The sequence below is a fragment of the Antennarius striatus genome, chromosome 3, assembly GCF_040054535.1.
Source record: "Antennarius striatus isolate MH-2024 chromosome 3, ASM4005453v1, whole genome shotgun sequence".
NCBI classification, from domain to species: Eukaryota; Metazoa; Chordata; class Actinopteri; order Lophiiformes; family Antennariidae; genus Antennarius; species Antennarius striatus.
The window spans coordinates 22,027,842-22,053,190 of record NC_090778.1 but is presented as its reverse complement, the minus strand read 5'-3'; the positions used below and the strand labels follow the sequence as shown (position 1 = coordinate 22,053,190).

Below are 25,349 nucleotides of genomic sequence, written 5' to 3'. Positions count from 1 at the left end.
GATAGTGCTGAAAATAAAATTTGTTGATAGAGTTGATGACCCATGGTTAAGGTTAGTGCCTGAGGAGTGTCGCTAACCCGTGTTCCTTTATGGAGAGGCGGAAGTAAATCAAGTGGGAGGGGCCGGAGGCCACCATTCAGCCGCTACTACGTTGTAAGGGTAAGTTATTAGTGGATATTTCCTCTATGAAGTCATTTTGTATAGACTCTAAATTCAACTCCAGAGGGAACGCTAATTCGTTAGGTAAGATTTAAACCAGACCCACGGATTAAGAGCTTAACTATCCAGGCAAGGGAATCCCTAAGCTTGTACTTAGAAGGTCATGTCTCAGCTCTACAAGCTAGAAAAGTGGCTAGTCGCTAGCTGACGCTGACAGGCGCTCTGCACCAGACTGTTAGCCTCTAGCTCCAGTTTCCCTTATCTGTCTGACTGTAATTATTGCAAACATGCAGGAATGGGCGAATCAGTTATGCGTGAGTAATTACGGAACTTCGTGAAATAATTTAACTAAGTTTACGTAATTGTTATAAATGTTAGCTTTCGTCTAGCGGAGTTGTACACACTCTTAGCCTGCTATGCTAATGTGAACGTCATGAAGGCTCGATGCTCACTAGCTAGCGAAGCTTTCCTTTACTTCTGTGCTAAGTTAGCGGTTTTACTTTATTGCAGCTCATGTGCGCCACTCGTGTTGTTAATACGGTGTCTTTTCAAGAGTACACTTTCAGTTTAATGTCATTATGGGATGACTATTATACCACTTATCGTAAGTAATTTGCAAGCAGGTGTATTGTCTTGCTAGCTAAGGCTACGTGGTATATCATTCCATCACCCAGTACAGTACTCGATTAACTTTGTTATAGCGTTCCCATTGTGAGAGCAATATGGTGCTCAGTAAATAAAAAATTAGATTTTTTTTAATGCTATTTATTGTTATTAACAACATGCTCATGATGGAAGGTATCTGCTTGTAATATAAAATTAGAGACGAAACTTGCCCTCAACAATTGCCCTTCCGTTGTGAGACAAAAACATTACCCCAAGAGGTGTTGAATCCCTTTTCTTGGAATTCTTAAAAATCTTTTGATGAAGTGGACCCATTTGTACATGTCTGAAGAGAAACTTAAGTATTCCGTGTAAAAGCAAAAAAGATATACACCTGTTGTTTCAGTGACTGTCTTTGCAGTGACATTTTTCCTTGCAAAATACTTTTAACACTATAAGAACTGCGCCCGGCAAATCATATAATTCACTGTCTTTTTTTTTTTTTTTTGCAAAATTTTAAAGCGAGTGAAATTTGTAGTGTCACGTTAGAAGATTAAAACAGGCGAGGGCAATACGAAGCAATGCATGCAAACCTAAGACACCGTTTTCCACAGCTTGCAGGCTCATTTTATTAAGTGCTGACATCACGCAGAGAGTACCTGCAGAGATACACATGAGTCTGTTAATAACAGTAAAGAAACCACAGAAAAAGTCTGTTTGCACTTTCTGAAAAAAAATAAATGCCGACAGTTAATTTATTTTAGTCCAGTGAATTTCATAACTATGAGCTGAATGTTCATGTGTCTTTTTTGCTGGTTGAAATTATGAATGGGATGCATATTTTAATTTGCACCGAGGAATGAGTTGCAAAGACCCGAGATCAAGTTTCTCCTTCAGCAGCCACTTCGAGGAATGTTTTTTACAAATTTGGTCAACTACAGATCCTAGTTTGCTAATTGGATAACCAAAGTAGTTCTACACCACTGATTTTGCTCTCTGTTTTCGAGGGGTAGAGATCATTGATTCCTGTCTTGCTTCTCTCTACCATTTTCTCTACTGCGTTTGTTCAGAGTTGCCCTCGTGTTTGTCTGTGTGTGTGTCTGTGTGTGTAATTTTTAACTATGCATGCTGACCCCTTATTACAAAGCAACATAATTCTCAGTTACACCACTGGTATGTCAAAGATGTTGTATCAACAAATGTTCACTCAAAATATAGGTTGTCACAGAAAGTCAAATGCAATAGAGTAAATAGAGTAAACAACTTTTATTTTTCTTCAGTGAAACCTGATTTGATTTTTTCCTGTTGCCAGAGAGTATTTTACTTTCAAAGATTGACTCCTTTTGTTTCGGGTGAAACTTGACAGTATTCCTTGTAATTTGAGCAGTACAGTTGCAATTTAAGAGTAAGAAGACTTATTGTATAAATTAGGGAAGATCTTTTTTTGAACAGTGATTGCTAAAGAATGGAAACCAGCTTTGGGAAATACGGTGTATATACTGTTGCATATATACTGTTGCATACTGCAGAATCATTTGAAACTGTTTTGACAAAAAAAAAAGTCATATACGTACATGCTGACCATGTATATGGTCTGTTCAACAATATTGTTTAAGATGGATTACTGTTGTTTGTTCAGGAGAAGACAGGAATTCCTTTTATTTCCCTATCCTTGCACTTTTCATGTTTTTTGTTTCTCTTCTGAGGACAAGAGTTCTAACCCTGTCGCCATCTGTGTCTTTTGTAGGAGACTCGACAATTTGGATCCAAGATGACGGACTCGAAGTACTTTACCACTACCAAGAAAGGTCTGAGTGTTTAGTTTTTTCCCCCTTCAATTTACTAAATTGATAATCTTTCACGTGAGTCATCAATGTAAGCATTCATCTAAAGTTTTTAAATCAAGTCATTTGGGATGGTTCTGGCCTTTTTAATGCCTATGAAGTAATGCAAGCTAGTTAATTGGAGGTTGTTCAGTGGATTTATTTTCAATAACATTATGTTTTACATGTTCATTGTCACTCACACTAAAATCAAAATTTCAGCAATTCACAAGTGATTAATGTATTCTATATAGTTTAGATATTGAATATAATTACCCACTACCTGACAGACCTAGCTTGTCCTCAAAACAAAAAATGTTTTAAAAATGTTGCTTTATATCTATCTTGTTACCATGAAGTTGTCACTCTGGCTATTGCAGATTAGTGTATGTATAATGAACATTAATTGCTATTTATTTAACTGTTTTGCTGTTCCTCCTTTTGTGCCCATGTGACTCTTTTCACACAACATGAACTGAGTAAGAGCATGTTCTCATAAACAGGGCTAACAAGAAAAAACATTTTATATTATATGTATACATAGAGACAACATGGAATGTTTCTGTCAGCATTTGCTTCTCATGCTTTGTGTTGATGTAGGCAATCTGTTGCAAACATACTGGGAGCAGTGGGAGGTTGTAATTGGTTTGCTGTTATCGGTCTCAGTGCTCTGACATCTGAATACATAGACTTAAATTTAATCTCTAAATTGACATGGTACATATTCATGCAAGTAGAACTTGACACTGCACAAATAATATTTAACTTAATATTATTGTAGTGAGCAATAATAATAGCCCTTAAGATACTTCCCTACATATCATTATATCCAATAGTATGATTTTGTATCTCCTGTGAGGCCAGTGCTGCCTTTCCAGACCCGACAGCAGTAAGTATGAGATGATGGATTTTTTTTTTCCTATGTACAGGCGAGATCTTTGAGCTCAAGGCAGAGCTTAACAGTGATAAGAAGGAGAAGAAGAAGGAAGCTGTGAAAAAGGTCATTGCATCTATGACAGTTGGCAAGGATGTCAGGTAATTTGAAGGAGCTGAGTATCAGAAACATCCATACTAGCATAATAATATATTTTTCAATCTGTAATCACATGAGACCTTGTCCTTTCTTCAGTGCCCTGTTCCCAGATGTCGTGAACTGCATGCAGACGGACAACCTGGAGCTGAAAAAGCTGGTCTACCTCTATCTGATGAACTATGCTAAGAGTCAGCCAGACATGGCTATTATGGCTGTTAACACCTTTGTGAAGGTAATATCTGTCAAGATTGTGTAAAAAAAAATTATAGTTATTATAGTTATCTACAGTATTTAAAATCTATTATTTCAATTCTTGTTATAAAATCTAGATAAAGGGAAAAGTTGCAGCAGCTTATGATGCAACAAAGTTTGCTTATGTCGGTGCGCACCCACGAGCAAACATGGTGTCGCACTGAGGGAAGCATCTTCTGATCGGTCAAGAACAGAAAGAAAATACCAGTAAATGTGTTCAGTGTCAGAGAAAGTCTGCCGGAGGAAAGCAATCTCTACAGAACACTGGCTGCGAATTATTTTAAAAAATAAATAATATTACTGTAAAATTGCCAGAAAGAAAAAAGTCAGTTTGGAATTGGGACCATATTTTGGTCTTAGGTTTTAGATTTATGTTTTATTATATACAGAGATGCGCAAAACCTCTAAAACAAATGGATTAAAGGGAGTTGGGGTTACATTTAAAGATTCAGTGCTCTCTTTCTCTCCCTCTGACGGTCTTTTTATCTGCCTTAAGCGACAGAATAAAGGAATGATAAAAAATAGATATTAGGTTATTTTGTTTGTTTTTTCTCATAATCTTTTTATATCTATAGTCATCACCCTATAACTAGACAGACGTGCGCAGTTTCCCGGTCATATCCAACACATTTTCTCTCAATGGAGGTGAAAGTGAGGGCTTTTAAATAAATCTTTGAATCCCAGAGCCAGGCACAGCACACACCAGCATTTTTATCTTTTCACTGCAGCTCTGCATAGAAATTCAGGTAAAAACAATGGTGGGTGCGGAGCCTTATGTCACACAATGTTGATGAAATTTTATTATTAACCTACAAATGACACGCATGCTGAACTGTGACAAAAAGACGGATCATTTATGTCAGGTTATACCAATTTATTCAGCATTATAGACCCTTTGTGGCACTGTAGACTGAGAGGCTGAAAATTCCATTGAACTTACTCACGGACGCCGTTAGAATTACATGATTTCTCTTTTGAATCTCTGACTGAGATAACTACTAACCCTCCAGGTATCAGTGTAGGTCAAATACAGTCATCAGTGCCTTTGAAGATTTTTCTTTCCCTGTTATCCAACTGCAAAAGCACTTCAGTAAATTATTTAACATTTGACAAAAACTGAATGTCGGGAAATGTTAGATAATCTAATGTGAAAATGAAATAAACCAAGATGATAACAATGACTCTCTCAACAATTCACCCAGGACTGTGAAGACCCTAACCCACTAATCCGGGCCCTCGCTGTTAGAACAATGGGCTGCATCCGTGTAGACAAGATCACAGAGTACCTCTGTGAGCCACTGAGGAAATGTCTGAAGGATGAAGACCCATACGTGAGGAAGACTGCTGCTGTTTGTGTAGCAAAACTCCATGATATCAACGCTCAGTTGGTGGAAGACCAAGGCTTCCTCGATACCCTCAAAGACCTCATCTCTGACTCCAACCCCATGGTACGACTCCTTCAGTAAGACAGATACTGGCTTCTGAGTCTGCCAGATGCCTTCTCAGGGTGACATAGCTGGATGCAAGTGCCTGGTTTGCTTTCTACTGATAAGCCCATAGCTGGCATAGAATTGTTCAACAGAGTTGTTACTTCAGAGCCTCTCGTTTACGACGAAATATAACTGCTGGCTTATACTTTTCTTGGCATTTATCTATACTCTGGTTTTTATTTCTAGGTTGTAGCAAATGCAGTGGCAGCTCTGTCTGAGATAGCAGAGTCTCACCCAAACAGTAATCTGCTGGACCTGAATCCTCAGACCATCAACAAGTTGTTGACAGCTTTGAATGAGTGTACAGAATGGGGACAGATTTTCATTCTCGACTGCCTGGCCAATTACACTCCTCGTGATGACCGTGAGTCCCAAAGGTGAGGGAAAGTACTTGATTATTGTTTTGCTTTTAATGAGCAAATTTTACGAATAATCCCTGTCTAGTCTAATGCTCTTTTTCGTCACTGTCATTTCTGTTTCCTAGCATCTGTGAGCGTGTTACCCCACGGCTCTCACACGCCAACTCTGCAGTCGTGCTATCTGCAGTTAAGGTCTTAATGAAGTTTATGGAGATGCTTCCTAAAGACTTGGACTACTATGGCACCCTGCTGAAGAAGCTTGCCCCTCCTCTGGTCACTCTTCTCTCTGCTGAACCTGAGTTGCAATATGTGGCCCTCAGAAACATCAACCTTATCGTACAGAGACGGTAAATATGGAGGGATGGCCATAGAAGCCTCTTTTGGTGTTTTTTATATTTTTGAAATAAGAGGCCCTAGAAATATTTAATGTATGATGGCACATTTCTAATTCATTTCATGTCTCGTTGTGAAATTTATTTTTCTTTTTAGCCCCGAGATCCTTAAACATGAGATGAAAGTTTTCTTTGTAAAGTATAATGACCCAATCTATGTAAAACTGGAGAAACTGGACATCATGATTCGCCTGGCATCTCAAGCAAACATCGCCCAGGTAACGCATGAGGAGCCAAAACACCGTTAGGCTAAAAAGATCATAAAACCATCAAAACCAGCCATCTTCAACACAGATAATGTACATTTAATATGATGATCTGAATGACAGGGGGGTTTTTTTGCGCTGTAGGTCCTGGCTGAGCTGAAGGAGTACGCCACTGAAGTTGATGTGGACTTTGTCCGGAAAGCGGTCAGAGCCATTGGCCGTTGTGCCATCAAAGTTGAGGTGGGTGGAGATGAGGTCATACTGTCACCAGGCAGTTTGTCGGTCAAATTCTTGTGCCATTTATTAATCCAAAAGAAAACATGAGTCAGATAATACAGAGCTACTGCAAAGAAAACAGCTCCACATGTCAAAATGACACTTAAATGTATTGTTTTGGAAAAGAAACTGTGCAACTGTTTCCTACAGTTCCCTTACATTTCCTACAGTAGTAGGATACGATAAATCACAATTGATGCAGAATCATTATGTTCTGAGGTTGTCCCTTGTATGAAACATCCGTGTTGTAGAATTTTTAGCTTATTTTGAGCAGCCGTCATGTTGTAGTCCTCCACAAACTGATTTTGGGGTTTTATGTATGTTTGATAAAACACTCAATTAGTTCTTATAATTTTTCTTTAAAAATAGTCCCCTTGAGAAACTCAAGTTTGAGACAGAGGCGCACAGAGGGAGCTGTTTAGCAGTCATTTGTGCTGCTCTCATAACTTCAAGAAAAAAAAATTGAAATGGATGCAGGTTTACTGTTTACTGTTATGGCTGTTCAGTATTCCCTTTGGTCTAGGCTTCAAATTAAATATAAAAGACCTTGTCTAAATCCTAAAAATTTACATATCACAAAATAAAACGGAACGTTGCAGAACCAGTAATTTTCAAAGCGATTGAATTGATTATTTCAGAAATGAAACTAGTTCAGTGTCACTCTTTTTCATGCTAATGTTTGTACTGTTTTGAATCTGTAGGCCAATTATGACTGATTTATTTATTTTCTTTTACTTTTTGTTCCCTAGCAATCCGCAGAGCGTTGTGTCAGCACATTGCTAGATCTCATTCAAACCAAGGTCAACTATGTGGTGCAGGAGGCCATTGTGGTCATCAAGGACATCTTTCGCAAGTACCCCAACAAGTGAGTTTTCACTTGAATATAAGCGAGGCTATTTATTCTTTTTTTTTTTTCATTGGCTATTTATACAAATATTTTTTGAGGTATGGTGCTGTAGTATTTGTTTCCACAAACTATGGAACACAATCAGGCTTGTATCAGATTAGTTCTTCTTTTACATGACAAAAAGCTAATTGCACAAACACTTTTGGTAGAATGAAATATTTGGTGAATTCAGCTCGAAAAAGTGGGTTCATGTGCCAAGAGGGAAATTTTTACACACATAATGATAGAGTTGAAAGTCTCCAAGGTAGCAGCTTTGAAAAACTTTCAGCTTACATTTATTAGTCACCACACACTCCAACGTTTTCTGCCTTTTTTATTAATTAGTCATCATGAGTCATTTTATATAATTCTGCCTTATCTAAAGAATAAGAACTACAGGCATCATGCGTCTATTAGGCTGGTATTTCACCACGGTGGTGCATGAATATAGTCATATTTTTCCATTTTTATTGTGCAGGTCTCATACTGATGGTTTTAGCCTTTTGTTGAAGACTAAAGTAATGAAAAACTCAGAAGAGAGACAGTGATATACAGATAGATAAATAGCTACATGGATAGATATTATTTTTCATCAGAAGTAGAGTAATTCCATTTCAAGTTAATCATATGGATTCACTCCCAAGTCTGTTATGGTTTACAAGTCTCATGATGTGTTTGCAGTGTTGGATCACATACTCTATAATTCTGTTTTCTGTGACTCCTCAGATATGAGAGTGTGATTGCCACTCTCTGTGAAAACCTGGACTCCCTGGATGAGCCAGAGGCACGTGCAGCCATGATCTGGATTGTGGGAGAATACGCTGAGCGCATCGACAATGCTGACGAGCTGCTGGAGAGCTTTTTGGAGGGTTTCCATGACGAAAGTACTCAGGTTTGTTTAGATGTTTTTGTGGTTGTTTTCTGTTTCTGTTTGACACAATGTTTTGTGAGTGGCAGCTGCCATGCGTTGAAACTGGAAGTGACATTTCACACTCGAAGTATCATAGATGAAGTTTATGTATCTTAGAGTTTGTATGCAGTTTTAAAGCGTTCTTTGTGAATCGATTGTGTCCTGTAGGTGCAGTTGCAGCTTCTGACGGCAATTGTCAAGTTGTTCCTGAAAAAGCCGACTGAGACGCAAGAGCTCGTGCAGCAGGTGTTAAGCCTGGCCACGCAGGTGAGGAAAAAGATCCGACAAAGTTTAACACATGCAGCCTGTTTCTGCTATTATCTTGGTCTTCAGATATTTGCTAATCATCACTGATACTTTCCTCTCCCACTGCAGGACTTGGCCTTGGTTTTCCTCAAGTTTCTTTTGCTTTACTTCACATAAGTTAACCTATTCGCTGCCAGCTGTTTTAGAGCATTTTGACCGATCTTTCAAGACACACAGGATATTATGATGATGTACAACACTGAAAAAAATGAGAATAGACTTTCTTCTTTCTTCTTCTGTATTCTTTTAATGAAATACTGTATATACTGATCTCTCATCCAAGAACAGCACCGCTGCCACCTACAAGAGATCAGTTCATTTTCAACAGTAATAAACTCGTAACTGTTTGCACACACATTTTGTCCCTCCTAGCTTTGCCTATGGTAGTAAAGATGCATAGTGTCAGATTATCTGACACATTAGCTAAACCCTACCAAGATGTATTGAAATTACAGTTCACTCTCATATCTCTCCAAGACAGAAAGTATTGCTCTATTTATTGTACGAGTGCCATAAGTAATATTTTTTCCTCCCTGACGCCTCCATCTGTGTGTGCAGGACTCTGATAACCCAGACCTCAGGGACCGCGGCTACATCTACTGGCGTCTTCTCTCTACAGACCCCGTGGCTGCAAAGGAAGTCGTTCTGGCTGAGAAGCCGCTGATCTCTGAGGAGACTGATCTGATTGAGCCGACACTACTGGAGGAGCTCATCTGTCACATAGGTACTCTGGCCTCTGTGTACCACAAGCCTCCCAGTGCCTTTGTTGAGGGCAGCCGCGGTGTTCAGCACAAGAGACTTCCTGGCAGTGGTGGATCGTAAGTCATGCGCTTCATCCTTCTTTTTTTTAGACTGCTGGCAAAGGAAGCCCAGCTTCTTTGCAGTGTTGCTATGTTTCCCTTCAAGTCTGCTGACGGACACAGTTTCCGTCACAGTCAAACTGTGCTGCTGCTTATTTTAGTTCCTCTCGACCTTTGAAACAGCATTATTTTTTCAGTGGTGTGTGTAAAAAAAACAAACACCAGGAATACCTTTGTAACATTATTTAACAAATGCCATAAAATAATAATAAATTATTTTTTGCTTCTTCTAGTGGGGAAAGCGTTGACAGCCCAGACACAACCTCTGCAGCTGGTGTTTCTGAAGCCCCCCCTGCCGTCATCCCTTCCCAGGGAGACCTCCTGGGAGACCTGCTTAATCTGGACCTGACACCTCCTACAACAACCATACCTGCACCCTCCTCCGGGATGCAGATGGGTGCCGTGGACCTCCTTGGAGGAGGACTGGACAGCCTGGTAAATTTTCTCCCCACTAGATTTGTGTGTCTATCTCTAAAAGGCTGTTTTTTGACCATCCAAATTCAGCTTTGTATTTTGTAAATTTTTTTGCCCTTTGGTGTTTTTCCTTTTTTCCTTTTGACTCTTGTATGTTTTCCTTTCTTTGTTCAAATGCGGCACCTGCAGATGGGAGATGAGTCTGAGCCGGTAACAACACTGAAAGAGAGGCCAAAACATTTCTAAATCATGTCAGATTTTGTTGGAGGAAACATTTAATCAGTACTGTTGTACATTAGTTCCCATTCATCAATATTTTTTTCATTGATCACTTGTCATTTCATTAACATGACGGCTACAGGCAACATGATGATAAATCCTTGAGTCCATCTCTTGTCTTATTCATGGGTGTGGGATGTTTCATGTTTCAATCAGCCACCCATTCCACTGCGGACGGATACCCCTCTGTCGCCTCATCTCTCTCATCAGTCCCCATCACCCCCAGATTACAGCCCCACTGAGGTTGGTGCAGGGGGCCACACTGGGCAATAAAGGCCAGCCACAGCCCAGAACCCCATTGTTTTTCCTGTGTTGCACCTCTGTGTCCTCAGGATAGTTCCTCCAAGCAGTCCCTTTCCTTTTTTTGTCATTATATATTCCTTCCCTTCCGTTTAGATGAGATTTTATTAAATATTGAATCATTTGTTTGTTTGTTAAACAGTCTTTTAACTTTTCCCAAACCTTTTGTCACCACATTGGCCACATTTAATGAGTAAATTTTAAACAAAGCCAACTGGATTTGAATGCTATTCAGTCACACTTGTGTGGACAGTGAAATGTCAGTTACATAAGAGACCCCCTCTTGTACTGGTGCTTCTTTATTATAATGTTTATTATTCATTGAAAGCCTCTCCATCCATCCTCTTCAAACCTTCCATCATGCAGTTCAATGATGTACCATTAATAAATTGATTTTTCTGTCTCCCCAAATCCCAGCTGGGTGGAGACCTTGGAGGAAGTCCTGCTGTAAGTAATTTTGTCTTTTTGAGTTTCTGCTGGGCTTTGATTTCTTCCCTGTTAATCTAATGTTCTGCTCTTTGACCCACAGATCGGTGCGGCTTTTGGTGCACCACCGGCGGCAGCAGCAGTGCCAGCCTCTTTTAGTGCCCCCGTTGGCGGCGGTCTGGATGATCTGTTTGACCTTGGAGGAGGAGTTGGTATGCCCCTTGGTGCCTACAGCCCGCCTAAAACTGTGAGTGTTAATAAAACGGGATGAGAAATGATGAAGCATTGGGGGCAGGAGTTGTAATGAAAGAACTGATCTTGTCTCTTATCAGATTTGGCTTCCTGCCACCAAGGCTAAAGGTCTAGAAATATCCGGCACATTTGCCCGCCGTGCTGGGGTCATCCAAATGGAGATGACCCTCACCAATAAAGCCATGAGTGTCATGGCTGACTTTGCCATACAGTTTAATAGAAACAGGTAAAATGAACTCTTAAAGAATGTGACAATTTCTGTACACATTTACATTATGTGAACATCCTTCTATGTTCCTTTGTAGCTTTGGTCTCGCTCCAGCTGGTCCTCTTCAGGTCCTCGCGCCTTTCACCCCAAACCAGAGCATCGAGGTGGCCCTCCCTCTCAGCACTGTGGGACCCGTCATGAAGATGGATCCTCTTAGTAACCTGCAGGTAAACGTCGCAATACACCTTTCCTCTGAATGTCACTAACTTCTGCTTTGAATGACTGTCATAAGTCCTCTTGTAACAACTCAATCCTGAATGTGTCGTCGTTAACACGCATAAGGGGGTTCTTTAGTGGGATGAAAGCAAATTCTTAAAAAAAGGATGTGTAAGAATTAATACCAAACAAACACCACCTGCATTACATGCTCTAGACGCAGTGTATTTGTGAACATAAGAACAAAAAAAACAAAAAAAACTTAATAAACAACACTCCTTTTTCCCAGAACAAAGTTACAACCCCCCCAAAGTTAATCTTTCAAAACCACTTTACCATCCAACGCTGCGCGCACCAACAGCCACACTCAGACGCGAGTGAGGATCTCGTCACTGGATTGTTCAGTTAGATGAGGGGAAACGAATATCCAAAAAAACTTATAATCCTCAAAAATGGAAAACTGAAAAACCCCTGTCCCAGCCGGGAACACAAAAGTCACTATAAAAAACAAACAAAAAACAAAGGTTCGGTCTCACCGGAGAGGGAGAGGCGCCCGCTGCCTGGTAGTATTCCAACATCCACCGTGCTGACTGCTCTGACGGTACCGTTTCCTCCGTCTCCCGCTGTAAGGACCAATTTTAGTCTTGGAATCCAGTTATTTTACCGTCGACACCGGTTCCTCTCCTCGGGTACTGGACCACCTCCTTCTTCCTCCCTCCTCGTCTCACCTGGGAGTCTCTGTTATATGGCCTCTGGTTCACGCCTCCCTGTCAGGTGCGACTATTTCCTCAGCCATTAGTTCATCATTGATAATTACAATGGAATCTTTATCCTTTTAGTGCCATCTGACATACCTAGCAAGAATATATGTATTACATCATACCTTTATTGCACATTTTACCACAATTCAATTGTTCCATACATTCAACATTTCATTAATGTGACAGTGTAACAATCTCTAATGTTTTTTTTCTTCCATTCTACCTTTTTCTTTCTTCAAAACCTTTGCTGCATGAATAAATGTAGGGAAGTCCACTAGCTTGTTTTCTTGAAATTAACTTGCAGTTACAGCTGATCGTAGTCGTCATCATTTGCGTATTTTAAAAGTTTAAAACAAATGGTTTCCTACTGGCTTGAAGGAATCAGACATTGATGGGATAGGCTCAGGGGTGCATTGTAATGGTAGCAGCACTGGCAGATGTCAACTCAAATTTTTGTCTTTATATCCCAAATTAAACAAGTGAAACCTCAGAGAGCCCTTTGATTGAGTGTTAAAAATAGGACCACGTATAAGTGATTCGTGAAGCATCCCTTCTCGATCTTGTGAATAAAAAAAGAATGAAAACTTGAAACGACCTTCAGAACGTCTGAGATAAGTTGTAAATAAAAGAACAGCGGGGGCTAGCTGGACTTTGATCAGAGTTGTTCTTTTAACTGGGCAGAATGGTGGAAAGGTGCTTTGTGCAGCTGAAAACAGAAGGTTAGAGGGGATGATGGAGGTGGAGGTGTTATTAGTGGCCCCCCACACATGGTTCCTTTGTTTCCTCTAGTGTTTCCTCTAGCCTTTGTCGCCCTGCTAAGCTTTAAACTCTGCTGCCTCTGGGCCAGCTTTCATGCATTCTGACATGATAGTGTTTTTAACTTGATGGGGGACAATGTCCCTCCTGATTATTTTGGAAACTCTTTTAACTAATGATTAGTAGAATTTTTATTTATTCATTTATTTGTACTTTGTTGTCCTGCCTTAGCAGATTTAAAGTTTTAGTGGCTTGGATTGGTTTTCATTCAGTCAACAGATGTTCACTTCAAGCTCTGGGATGTTTGTGCTTGAACTTGGGGTTATAGTGGCAGTCTTGCATTGCACCCAGAAGTTAGACATCCTGACAAATTATTCACTAGTCCTTCTCGTGTTATCCTCTGTCCGAACTCACTGTCCTCTCATCACTGTCAGCGATCAATATCACCCGCTGTGTTTCATTGTCTTGTTCCATTGGGCTCACACACTGTAAAAAGTACTGTCTGAGGAAGTTAAACCACTAAATTGATTCCTTTTTGAAGCACAGACATGCTGCTTGGTGTTTGTTTTTTCTTTTCAGGTTTATTTGTGTATCTTTTATATTTATAACCCACCAAAAGGGTTTTTTTTCTTCTTAATAGGATGTGATCAGTTTGCATCTCCTCAAATAGTATTTGACAGAATTAATTGAAATTTCACACATTCTAGGCATATTTTAGCTTTGATGTCACATACATCACATACCCCTAGAATTCAGGTCATGCTCTATCCGCATCAACACAAATTGAGTTTTGCCAGCAGGGGTGGGCGTCTGTGTCCTTTCACAAATCTTCTGTTTATTGTTACACGTTTTGAAAGAGTGGCTGATTTTTTATTTTTTTTAAATTTTTTTTAGAAGGTACCTATCTCAGGAGACCGTGTGGAACATGCTGTTGTCATTATAATAGAAGCTGTTAAACAATGTCATAATGAAATAAGTACCATTACCTTGTAAAACATTTTCCAGGGATAGTTTAGAAGATCCCTCAAAAGATTTATTTGGAAGGCACGAATCAGAGTTACTTGACAAACCAAAACCACCAGCTGCCGTGCAAAGAATATCATCTGGATTGTGGTGTCAGTGATCAGTTAGTGCACGCAAGGTTGGGTGATTCATTACCACGCGTAGAGAATTAATCATGTAATTCTGCTCAACTGTGTGGAGCATTGGTATGTGTTGATGTAACTCATTAAGGTGATGTTTGGCGTTGCCCCTGTAAGCCGGCGCAGGAGGCAGTTAGTACGTAATTAAACATCTGAAACCTCCTTGTGTTCAGCTAGACTTTAATACCACTGTAGTTGGTTTATGTCCCTTTGGTTTTTACATCCACATTGTTGTCACCTCGGCAATACAGAGACAACAAAATAATTTTCCTGTTGAGATCCTCCCTCCTGGATGAAATGCTTTTCTTAACCTGAGCGGTTGTAGCTGTGTTTAATGAGCTGGTTGTTTGTACATCCAGGCTGTGGGGCGTGTTTGGATCCCTGAATCTTAATACAGTAATTGACTTAATGAGACCGTTTCTCTTTAAGGGCTGTACATTATTCAACTGTAGGGGGGTCCCACCTCCTCCAAAACCAGTGGACGGAGTCCAGTGTGATTTTACACTTTGTCGGTCCCTGAAGGAGTTTGTTTCAGTCTGCGTTACGCATCTCTACGTATACTTGCGTTGTGATGTTATATCTGAATGAATTAATGCTCTTTTGAAGGAGTAGTTATTTTTTTCACGTATGTTACTTGTTTAGTCATGGATGACTGTATGGAAATGCAATACCCATGTGTGTGTGTGTGTGTGTGTGTGTGTGTGTGTGTGTTTCTGGGATTAAGCTATGCGTATCCTTGAAAGGTACTTAAAAACTAATTGCCCATCTATTGCTCCTTGTTTTTCCTCATGTCGCTCCCTCTACCCCCTTCTGTGGGTGTAATCACTCTCTCAGGTGGCTGTGAAGAACAACATTGACGTGTTCTACTTCAGCTGCCAGTACCCCATCAGTATGCTCTTCTTAGAGGACGGCAAGATGGGTGAGTGTCTCTTGGCTCAATCTCTTCATTCAAATGCTTGCGGACGTCACCAAGCTCATGACATCAGACTTTAAGGGAGGATCAAGTTTGACACAGATGCTGTGATGCTGTTTGTGTATTATGTGAAGAGGTGTGAGTGTTTCTCCCTGTGGAGCTTCCTGATGGGGCGAGCAGCAGGACTGCTGCCAGTGGCTGTAAACTAGTGTGCCTGAGCCTCAGCAGGAAGCCTTGTATCTAGTCTGCAGTTAAACTATTCACTCACGACTCAGACATTTTTGCCCCCACTGTGGAATAATGTAATTTTCTCCCTAAAAAAAATCAATTTAAATTGTCATATTTTTGCATTTGTGCTCATGCAGTGATTGTGTCTCCTTATCAACAGAGCGACAAGTATTCCTCGCCACATGGAAAGACATTCCTAACGACAATGAGTCCCAGTTTCAGATCAAAGACTGTCATCTCAGCTCAGGTAATGAGGGATTAAGAGCACCTGAAGAACTCCACATGTTCATCTGCATCCTGCAGCTTCTCTATCTGTGAAATTGCCCGAGTGAAACTAGTGACTATCTTAAATTTGAATTCGCGCTAATGAAGCAAATTGTATTTGATGAGAACTCATCAGCTACAGTCCCTATTTACGCCAGAGAATTTATTTTCACGCAGGCGTAAGAGCAGCTGAACTGGAGAAGAATTCCTAATGACAATTTAATGGAGATTTCCCCCCACAGATTAAATTATTCTTCATGAACAAAAAGAGGGTTTCACAGCCTTCTGGGGTGCAGCAGTGAGCCAGACCATAGAGAAAAGATTATTCTATATAAGTGACTATCTGTGCTGATAAGGGACAAAGAAATCTTTTATTCTCTTTTTTTTTATGGTTGAAGTAAAATGATTAACAGCTTGTTCACATCATTAATGCTGTATAATTTCAACAGCTAAACCCACAACTGTATTGTCTTCTCTTTTGTGTTTTTTAAACAGATACAGCATCCAACAAATTGCAGGGTAGCAATATCTTCACCATAGCCAAGCGTACGGTGGATGGTCAAGACATGCTGTACCAGTCGATGAAACTCACTAACGGCATCTGGGTGCTGGCTGAGCTGAGGGTGCAGACAGGAAACCTAATGTACATGGTGAGTACAGGAGTTGTCGTCCAGAAAAGGAAACGGCATAGCGTAATCTTTATCAGAACATATTTGTAGTTTTTAAGTATTTATCATTTCATTATGACATTTTTTTCCCTTTATAGTTGCTATTGGTTGTTGTTATTCAGCTCTGATTTTCTTTCCCCGCATTAATCATGAATGAGGTGAAGTTAGTACCAAATAACAAATGTTTATTCCAGTATACACTACGGTGTAGGAAAGTTTAAAGACGTGTAATTAAGTCACTGTGTGTGCTCGCTGTCGTCACTGCGCGTCACACAATGACTGATGTGCTCTGAGTGGCGAGAACGCTGAGGGTGGGAGGGTGGTCGATTGGAGTGTGACGGAGCACACGGATATGTTTTTTAGCCCCATGTGTTGTTGCATACTGATGCTTTGTCGGCGTGCCACTGGTTTTTTTCCTGATGGATTGTGTTTGGCTCAGAAATTCTTCATAACTAGTCCGGCAAATTGGATTTTGGAATTTGTTTACCTTTTACATCGTTTATGGGGTGTTGTTTTTGTTTTTTTTGGTGTGTAATGTGTCAATCCCAGGATAAATTTAGTGATAAGGGTAGAGGCCAATATCTGATTAATGAACTAAGCAGTTCCTGCTTCCTGATATGAAATGGCACAGGTGACCAAACAAAGGAGGAAGTGTTAGTGATTTTGACTGTGCTGCCATTGGTCAGTCACCCAGCCAAACAGTGTCACACTCACCCCCTCTGTCAGGCTAGCATGGAAACTACAAATGAAACTTATTTTTTCTAAGTAAAGCTGTTGTAGTTTTGAGCTCAGCCATCTTGATTTATCACAAACAAGTGTGGTTTTTACTCAGTGAAACAATGCTAGAATTTGAGAGAATACAAATGAAACAAAAAAACCCAAAAACAATTTCAGATGGAGCTGATTACAAAATAAGGTGACAATTAGCATAAAGAAGAGAAAGCCATTCATCAGACAGGCAGCCGTTACCGTCAGGGCTCCGTGTAGGCTGTGCAAGATGTTGTGTCACTTTGACTGAACACACAACTACAGAGCAGCTGTTTCTGCTTGCAAAACTAATCATTTATTTCAACGGGCCTCTGTGCCCTGCCGTCCACACCAACAGTTCCAACTTCAGAAATGACGTAGATCATTTTGAATCCGGTGAAACAGAGGTTATTCCTTTCACCCCTGTTGAGGGCAGAGAGTCCCTCGATATGGAACATTTCCAAGAATGTTCCATTCAACAAGAAAAATAATTTTAGGGTTGTTTAGATCACCCCGTCAAAAGGACTAATTCAATAGACTTAAATTATAAATATTGGTTAGTAATTGTTGACCAATTTTTTAGCAAATAATTAAATAGAAGTGAGCTTTTTTCTGTTGTGATTGCTTGTTAAAACAACATGCAGATTAAGATAACTGCTGAGAAGGGAAGTTTTACTTGCTTAGCTTGTACTTTCTATTAATAATAATAATAAATAATAATAATAATATTGTTATTATTTTTCCGCAGAATTTCTCTTTCTTTTTTTGAGTAGCCTGTTTCAGGCATAAATTACATTTCTTGATGTCCTCATACTGAAAATCTTTTTCCTCTCTGTTGTCATCCCTGCATTAATAAGCAGACCATTCAGTCTGTCACTCTCTTTCCCCCCCCCATTGTATCCATTTGCAGTGTAGTCAGTGTTATTAATTCAGGAGGAGTTTCCCTTCATTTGTCATTTTCCCTTCATGTTAATTTTAAAGCTCAGATTGTTCCACGGCGGGACTAGCTCTACTTTCTGCAGATGGATCATAAATTTTTAAGTGAAGAGAAGACTAGACTTCAAAGCTGACCATGCTTTGCCATGTCATGCTCGCCTCACTGAGCTGCTGGTCCCTCTTAGCGCATCACATGAAAGCCAGTCATTCTGAAATCTTTTGTCTGCAGCTATTTTTAGACCTGAAGAAGTACGGCCTTGCTGCTACTCATTTTTATTATGTTATTGCTCTTTTGAATATTAAAATAATTATCATTCATTACTACTTTCACATTTACTGTCTTACATTGTAATACCTGAAGAGCTCTGTGCTGCTTTTGTATTCCACAGACTCACGTTGTCTGACTTGAATGAATGAATGAATGAATGAAGCACTTGTGACTATGAAGTTTGAAGCTGTTTTCATGGTATCTGAAAACTGCATTGGATTTATTTATTTAATAAGTTCCTGAAATCTTGATAATTTTGAAAAACCTTATAGTATTCTTACTTAATCTGCTTCAGAAAAAAGTTGGAAACATAACCCCGAACTTTTAAGGTTCCTATTTAAAACACTTCCGCCTGATGGCGGACCACGTCAGCATTCGTTTGAAGCTGTTTATTCGACCACCTGGCTAATATTTACGGTCTATATTTAGTTCAGTTTGGAGGAATGTAGTGACCCTGATGACGATAAACTCCCTGCTCTTATTTGCTAACTAGACACCAGCTGGGACTGAAGCTGAAGGTCTGAGGTTCAACCAACACAGTAAACTTGTGGTTGTGCAACTAAAGCATACGTGCTTCTGTCCTCACTGAGTAAAACACCTGTCACTTTGCCATTATTATGAAATATTTACTGTAGAAAATGATGAAATCTAGAATGTGGTGTGTTCGGCTTCATGCATTTATTTTTCATAGTTTCCCGGGGGAGGATTGGGCCACTGCTTATCTGTTTGATTAGATTCTTGTGTTCTCATCTGCCACCTCCTGTCCCCATGGCAACTATGTGGCCAGCGACGTCGGCTGATTTTCTCTCCACACCTCAGGAGTTGGTGGTTCTTTTGGTTGAAGTGAGTTTTTAACTGAAACGGACACCAAAGCGCATCAACACGCACACAAACATGTCTGTTGTCCCTCTAGGGAGCGTGTTTTGTCCCAGATCTCAGAATAAAATCATTATATCGTGGTATATATGCCTTAAATATGTCAGAATCTGAGGCTGGAGTGCCTGCTCTGTCCTATTATTGGATTTCTTCAAGTATTTTCTCATATTTTGATAATAACTTTTATTTGTCAGGCATCACAGTCTGGATTAACCAGACGTCCCTGTCCAGTTATTTCACCCATATGAAGTTTCATGATTTATTGCCTATGTTCATACATATATGTACAAAAACAGATGATCCTAAATGTGTTGCCCGTCTTTATTCTGCACGTTTTAAGGTAAAATTGATTGATGTGGAACAAAACACAGTTCTGACATGATAAACAACTCTAGCCCACAACAGCAAACTGTTTCCCAGTGAGGGGGACATCTGCGGTCTTTGGACACAAATGTTCTTGTTTTTATTCAGCAGAGGGAGGGTGACACAACGGATTAATCAGCTCTCTGCTTTTGTCGCTGTCAGTTACCGTTGTTTGTTTATTATTCACTTGTTTATTTGTACATTTTCACACATGTCAGTTATATCGTAAAGCAGCGTCTGTGAGCAGGAACTTATATCGTTTGTTTTTCTTGTTTCCACGGTTACAAATTGAACTTCAGCTCATTCTGTCAGTCATATATGCAAAGTGACCTTTGGAACTTTTTGTGAAATTTAAGCATTTTATTTAATTTCTAAAAAATCTGTCTTTTTTTCACTCATGCAATCAACAAGAACATCTGAAATAACTTTTCCTGCAACAGTAACTGCGATTACCGTAGCAAGATTTCGCCTCTGCTCAGTGAAAGACCGGAATATTTTTGTGTATTTCAAACTGGTGTTATCGATCTTTTGAAAGTCCACAATCCATTGACCTCTAGTTGCAGTACATTCAGCTTGTGAGTCATCATCTTTGCTCTGCCCTGTTGTGTGACTGAATCTCTGCATCAGATACCTGCACTCCACTTCTCAGTGGCTCCAGTTACTTAAAGTGGTTGAGCGGACGAATCTTCCACAGAGAGAAGTCGTGTATTTGTCACCACACTGTTTTTTTTTTCCCCAAGCAACCGTTAATGCCATGACACTTCATCCACAAGATAATACAATTAATAAAATGAGAACCATCTCTGTTTAACCTTACCCACACTGTGATTACACCCTCCTTCATCATTGCTGAAGCCCCCCTGATGCTTTTTTGTGGGGTTTTTTCCTTGTGCTTCTTTAATATAATACAGATATTCCAAAAGTAAGCCTTAAGCTTCGGTCTCTAGCTCTCTTAATAACACGGTGGCGAGCTCATCTGCATTTCCTCACATCTCACACCCCATGCTGACAGGAGAGCGGCTGCCTAAATGTTGCCAGCAGCAGCAGCATGCATTAGTAAACAGTCCTGAGCGCGCAGAGGCAGCTCAGGCCAGTGTTCCAGCTCTCCTCTGCTGCAGCTCCTCAGCTTCCAACGCTACATGCATCACCTTTGTTTGATCTTAACATCTGTTCAGAAGAGACACAAGCGTTTGCAAGCATGTTTGAACTTTAAAGTTGAACCCTGTACGTTCATGCATATTCATTTCATCCCATTTTCAGATTTATAGGGAAAGAAACCTTTTAAGATTTAAAAACAAACCTGACTGAAGGTATTGTGGAAGGAGCCTTGTTGGTGTGTGTGTGTGTGTGTGTGTGTGTGTGTGTGTGTGTGTGTGTTACAGCAGACCTGTTCGCAGAGGGTCTGCAGTTGCTTTCTTCATCAAACACACTGCAACACACACATACACACACAGACCATTTTCTAGCGGAACAAATGTGATTCCACAAAATGACAGTGATGAAAGGCCAACAGCGAGTTTGAGGCAGAGCTGATGGAGACGACCACAGAGCTTGTGTGTTTCTGTCAGGACAAGAAAAATGCTTGCTTTGCTTTCCCTCACATCAGAGACATTTGTCAGCAGAATTTGTCAGCAGAATGCACAGCTGTTTTTTTTGTTTGCTTGTTTTGTGTGATTGTGTAGCAATGAATTTGAAAATATTCAGAAACACTCCCCCAGGTCATTTTCAATCATGAGAATATTTGATCTGGTAAAATCCCTCCAGATCTCCAGCTGCCCTGTGTTTCCTGTAAGGAGTGTGTTTTCAGGAACCAAGGAAGTAACATCTGCAGTGTGATCGTTCATGTGGGGGGGGGGGGGGAAACCCCACTGGTGTTATTGAGCTGTGTGAAACCCAAAAATCCCAACTGAGTGTAACATCAAAGAGTGGAGAAGCTGCATCTATTTTCTCTAGAGTGTTGATGTTTCTGTCTCTTCCTGAGACTGAATTTAGCTTCTTGTTTTTATGCCCCAGTTATTGGGAGCATCGAGGGTCACCCCAGACATGAAGTCACAGATTTCGTCACTTTGCTCTTTCTGATTATCTTGTTTGACAATTTCCTCCATGTCTTCAGACAGGTTTGCGAATTTATCTCATTTTGTCTCCTGAAAAGAAAATTGTGTTCATGTGTACCCATAAGTTCATGAAACTGAAGGAATATTAACACGATTTTGTCAGAATGCTTGCCTCAGGGAGATTGTAAATGCTAAAAGTTCTCATTCATGCATCTTTGGGAACTCTTGTTTGTCTTGTTTGATTTTCCTTTGCTTGTTTTTCCATTCATGTCTCAATAGAACATCCAGTTGTGGCTGCATAGTAAACTTAATTCTCCTTCACATTTACCTGATTTTTACTAAATTATTTGAATGTCAGCCCCCCCACTGTGTCTCCACATGGGGCCTACAGTAACAATGCTCTCGCTGTGGTGCTCCCTGTCCCACAGTGGGCATTAGTGAATCCAGTCCTGTATCGATGTGGTCGTTACCTCCTGCCTTAAAAGAGGAAAGCCTGTGAGTCAGTCCTATTCATCTCTGCTCCACTCTCCTCTCCTGCAGGTCTCTCTAAAGTGCCGAGCTCCGGAGGTTTCCCAGTGTGTGTTCCAGAGCTACGAGGCCATACTGAAGAACTAAAAAGCTCCGTTATTGGCGCAACCACGGCCCCCATGGACTCCTGCTGTCCCTCGCCTGACCTAAGAACCAACCCGCAACCCCATGACCCATTTCCAGGAGGGTGCTCTCTACATCTCATTCAGCTGTTTAATTAGGATGGTTAATGATGATTTGTGTCCCAGTTTAACCCCCCCCCCCCCCCTAAAATCTCTAATTTGTTCTCCCACTCCTCAGACTGCCGACATGTCTGGTTCAATTCCATTTCCCTCTTTGTATGTTTGCTTTCATGCGACATGCAGTGTGAACTGAACTCTGCCACCGGACGTGTAGTCGTCCCTGTGGGGGGTGGGGGGTGGGGGTGTTCTGTGATTACTTCTTTTCTTTTTGAGATGGACGGCTGTGTGCTGTCTATTCCCTTGACTGTTTCCTCTGCATGAGGCTCATTAATCATTATCTCACCCTGTTTCTGCAAATTAGAGTCTATTTTTAGTGACTGCAATCAGCAGGAAAGTTGTCACCACCCGCATATTTATTTAAGGTACTTTCAATCAAAAGGCAGCAGAAAAAGAAAAGCTTTGACTCTTCTTCAGAGTGTGTGGAGTGAAAGTGGCTCTTTGAGCCTCACAAGTGATGCATAAAAAACTTAGATGATTGTTGTCTCTTTGTCATTTTGTCGTTTCCTTTACCGTCTGTGTTCCACATTGTCGTCAGAACCTCCGCTGTCCCTGAAAGAGAGTTGTTTGATGTGTGTTTGGAACCTGTTGCTGTGTTTCTTTTAATTAGCATATTAATATCATGGACATTTTTTTTAGACCAGCAGCAGTTTCCTGCTGCCTGTTGTCCTTTTGTCATTCCATGTTTTCCATTTTGCGTTTGTAGTTTTGTTAGTTTACATGTGGAGGAGAGCCTCTGGTGTCGAGTGTCTCTTTCGTCCTGCCGCCTGGGCTCTCCGCCACTTTGCTCCCTCTGTGTCCTCGTAGTTTTTCGGAGAATCACGGCCATCTGAGATGAAGGCTCAGGTGAGATATCTCCAGACTTACAATGTCATGGTGTGTGACGGTGTAGCACTGTGTCCCATCAGACAGACGGGTACAGCATCCAATATCCTAGTTTAACCTGCAGACTCTGGATTAATCGGATTCATCTTTTTCTGAGTCATTACACTGAAGCCCTTTTTATCGGCGCTACAGGATGTATGCACTTTTGCTAATGCTTTGTAAAGATTACAACAGAGGTGGCTGTGTATTCTGAGTTTTGTCTTTGTGTGTAACAATGGCTGATTCATTCAAAATGCTGTAAAAATGGTAATTTGTTTAATCTGATGCTTTTGATCGACATGTTTTTTGTTCATTGTGTGTGCATCATTTTGAAAAGAACTATTAAAAGCCTTGTTAAATTCACACGTTTCTTCAGTATTTAGACAAATATAGAAATTCAGACTATTTCTGCAGCACAGCCTGCCGAGCCAAAGTGCCAGTGTCATGGGACGGAACACGTTCTGTTTTATTTGCTTGGCAAACTTCACATCCCAAAGTCCCTGTAAGCCATGGTGCAATGTTTTCACACATCATGGTTTTTTGATCATACATGACCTTTGAGGTGTTCACATCCCTTCTCGTGGGCTGCTCTGCTCTGGTCCAGTGTTCCAGACCAGACAGTCCTCGCAGCTTTGAATACCAAGTCTGGATGTTGTTCAACCTCTAGCCCTGAGAGCATTCTGAGGTTTATCCGCAGCCGGCTGCATCTGTGAGGTGAAGCAGTGACCGCCTCTTCAAAGTCTGAGCTGCTCCAAAGAACTGAACCAGGATTTAAACTTCATCGCCTAATTGGGAAGACAAAACTCTCCCAGGTCTGTTCCTCAGTGAATGATAAAGAGAGGCGGCGGCCTCATCGACCAGAAACAAATTAGTTGTTCGAAACCGTGCTCCGCAACTGTCTCCTCTAATGGAACGTCCACAAAAATGATCCCGTGTAATATATGCAGTCAATAGGGGGCGGCACTGCACTAAAATTTGTTGGATTTGTCTGCATAAAGTAACAGTTAATGACTCGAAGCCACTGAAACTGGTTCTGTGTTTTTACACTCAGTTACAGTAGTGTGAACACAGCATCAAAACAGAACCAGGATTAACTCGAGGATAACAGAATAAACTACTCTAGGTTAAATACGCTTGATCTCGCATTATTGTGAAAAATGTTCTGTTTATGTCACCTCAGGAATGTATGACGCTTCTGTGAATGTTTTCATCATGTCACTTTGGGTTTGTGTCAATCAAAAATCCTTAAAAGTAAAGAACAAAATACAGGTTTTAATTTTGCTGCTCCTTGCTGACTCCTCATTTATAGCTTTTTTTTTTAAAACAATCTCGATGAACGGCCTCATCAATAGTTAATGATTAATTTAAGAAAGCTTCAATGGCTGGCTTTAAACGAATGGTGAGAACAATTTTTGGGCTGGCAGTTCTTCCCCCTGTAGCGGGAAGCCTGATCTCATCATCATCATCATCATCAGGCCCCTCCAGTTGCTTTGAAGGTATCACACATTTAGAAATGAAGATTTGGTGCGCTGATGTAAACTATAATGTCTATCAATGGATAACAACATTTTGAAAACTTTTTTTACCAACCAAAATGAATCAACACCAAGTGTGGAACAACCACAGGACAAATGAACGCCTGCTGCCTCCATGAAACATAAGATACAACATCTGAAGTATCTCATCGTGGCTTCTGAAACCGAATTATTTAGATAGCTACAGAGCAGGAAACGTTTCAAGCAGTCACTTCATGACCTGAGTTAACATTTTCTAATGAAATATACCTGTATCATCCAAAAGCAATTCACCAGCGGGTACTTAGTGAAGGTTTAACGATGATTAATATTGCAGCTTACAAGCAAACGCTGTGGCTAGGCAGCATCATGTAAAGTCAATAGGATTATGTTTGTATTTGTTGATGCTTAGCCCTGAACAGATCTTATATTATGGGGTAAGCTGCATTGCTTTCACATTTTACATGTTATATAGTTTAATAAGACTAAAAAAAAAAGTGACAGAAGGGATCAGCATGCATATCATGAATCAAGCCTCCTCAATTATCTTGCAGTGATAATATTATTAATAGATTAGA

The 25,349-nt window shown here is 40.4% G+C and overlaps 1 protein-coding gene across 4 annotated transcripts; it reads left to right on the top strand.

The window, feature by feature from the left end:
* Nucleotides 1-135: 135 nt before the first annotated feature.
* On the top strand, nucleotides 136-24,544 carry ap1b1 (adaptor related protein complex 1 subunit beta 1). Of its 4 annotated transcripts, none has more exons than XM_068311114.1 (24): nucleotides 136-159; nucleotides 2,510-2,570; nucleotides 3,515-3,620; nucleotides 3,715-3,850; nucleotides 5,073-5,318; nucleotides 5,547-5,737; nucleotides 5,845-6,066; nucleotides 6,209-6,329; nucleotides 6,462-6,557; nucleotides 7,343-7,458; nucleotides 8,206-8,371; nucleotides 8,558-8,656; nucleotides 9,254-9,513; nucleotides 9,789-9,990; nucleotides 10,159-10,179; nucleotides 10,405-10,491; nucleotides 10,966-10,995; nucleotides 11,078-11,221; nucleotides 11,307-11,452; nucleotides 11,532-11,661; nucleotides 15,144-15,228; nucleotides 15,611-15,697; nucleotides 16,210-16,364; nucleotides 22,167-24,544. In XM_068311114.1, the coding sequence occupies exons 2-24, from the start codon at nucleotides 2,534-2,536 to the stop codon at nucleotides 22,239-22,241; spliced, it is 2,958 nt and encodes a 985-aa protein (XP_068167215.1). In that variant the 5' UTR covers nucleotides 136-159; nucleotides 2,510-2,533; the 3' UTR covers nucleotides 22,242-24,544. The 4 variants fall into 4 exon arrangements, with proteins under 4 accessions (XP_068167215.1, XP_068167214.1, XP_068167213.1 ...); XM_068311113.1 differs by having other exon boundaries at nucleotides 147-243; XM_068311112.1 differs by lacking the exon at nucleotides 136-159 and adding an exon at nucleotides 377-473.
* The last annotated feature ends 805 nt before the right edge of the window (nucleotides 24,545-25,349 follow it).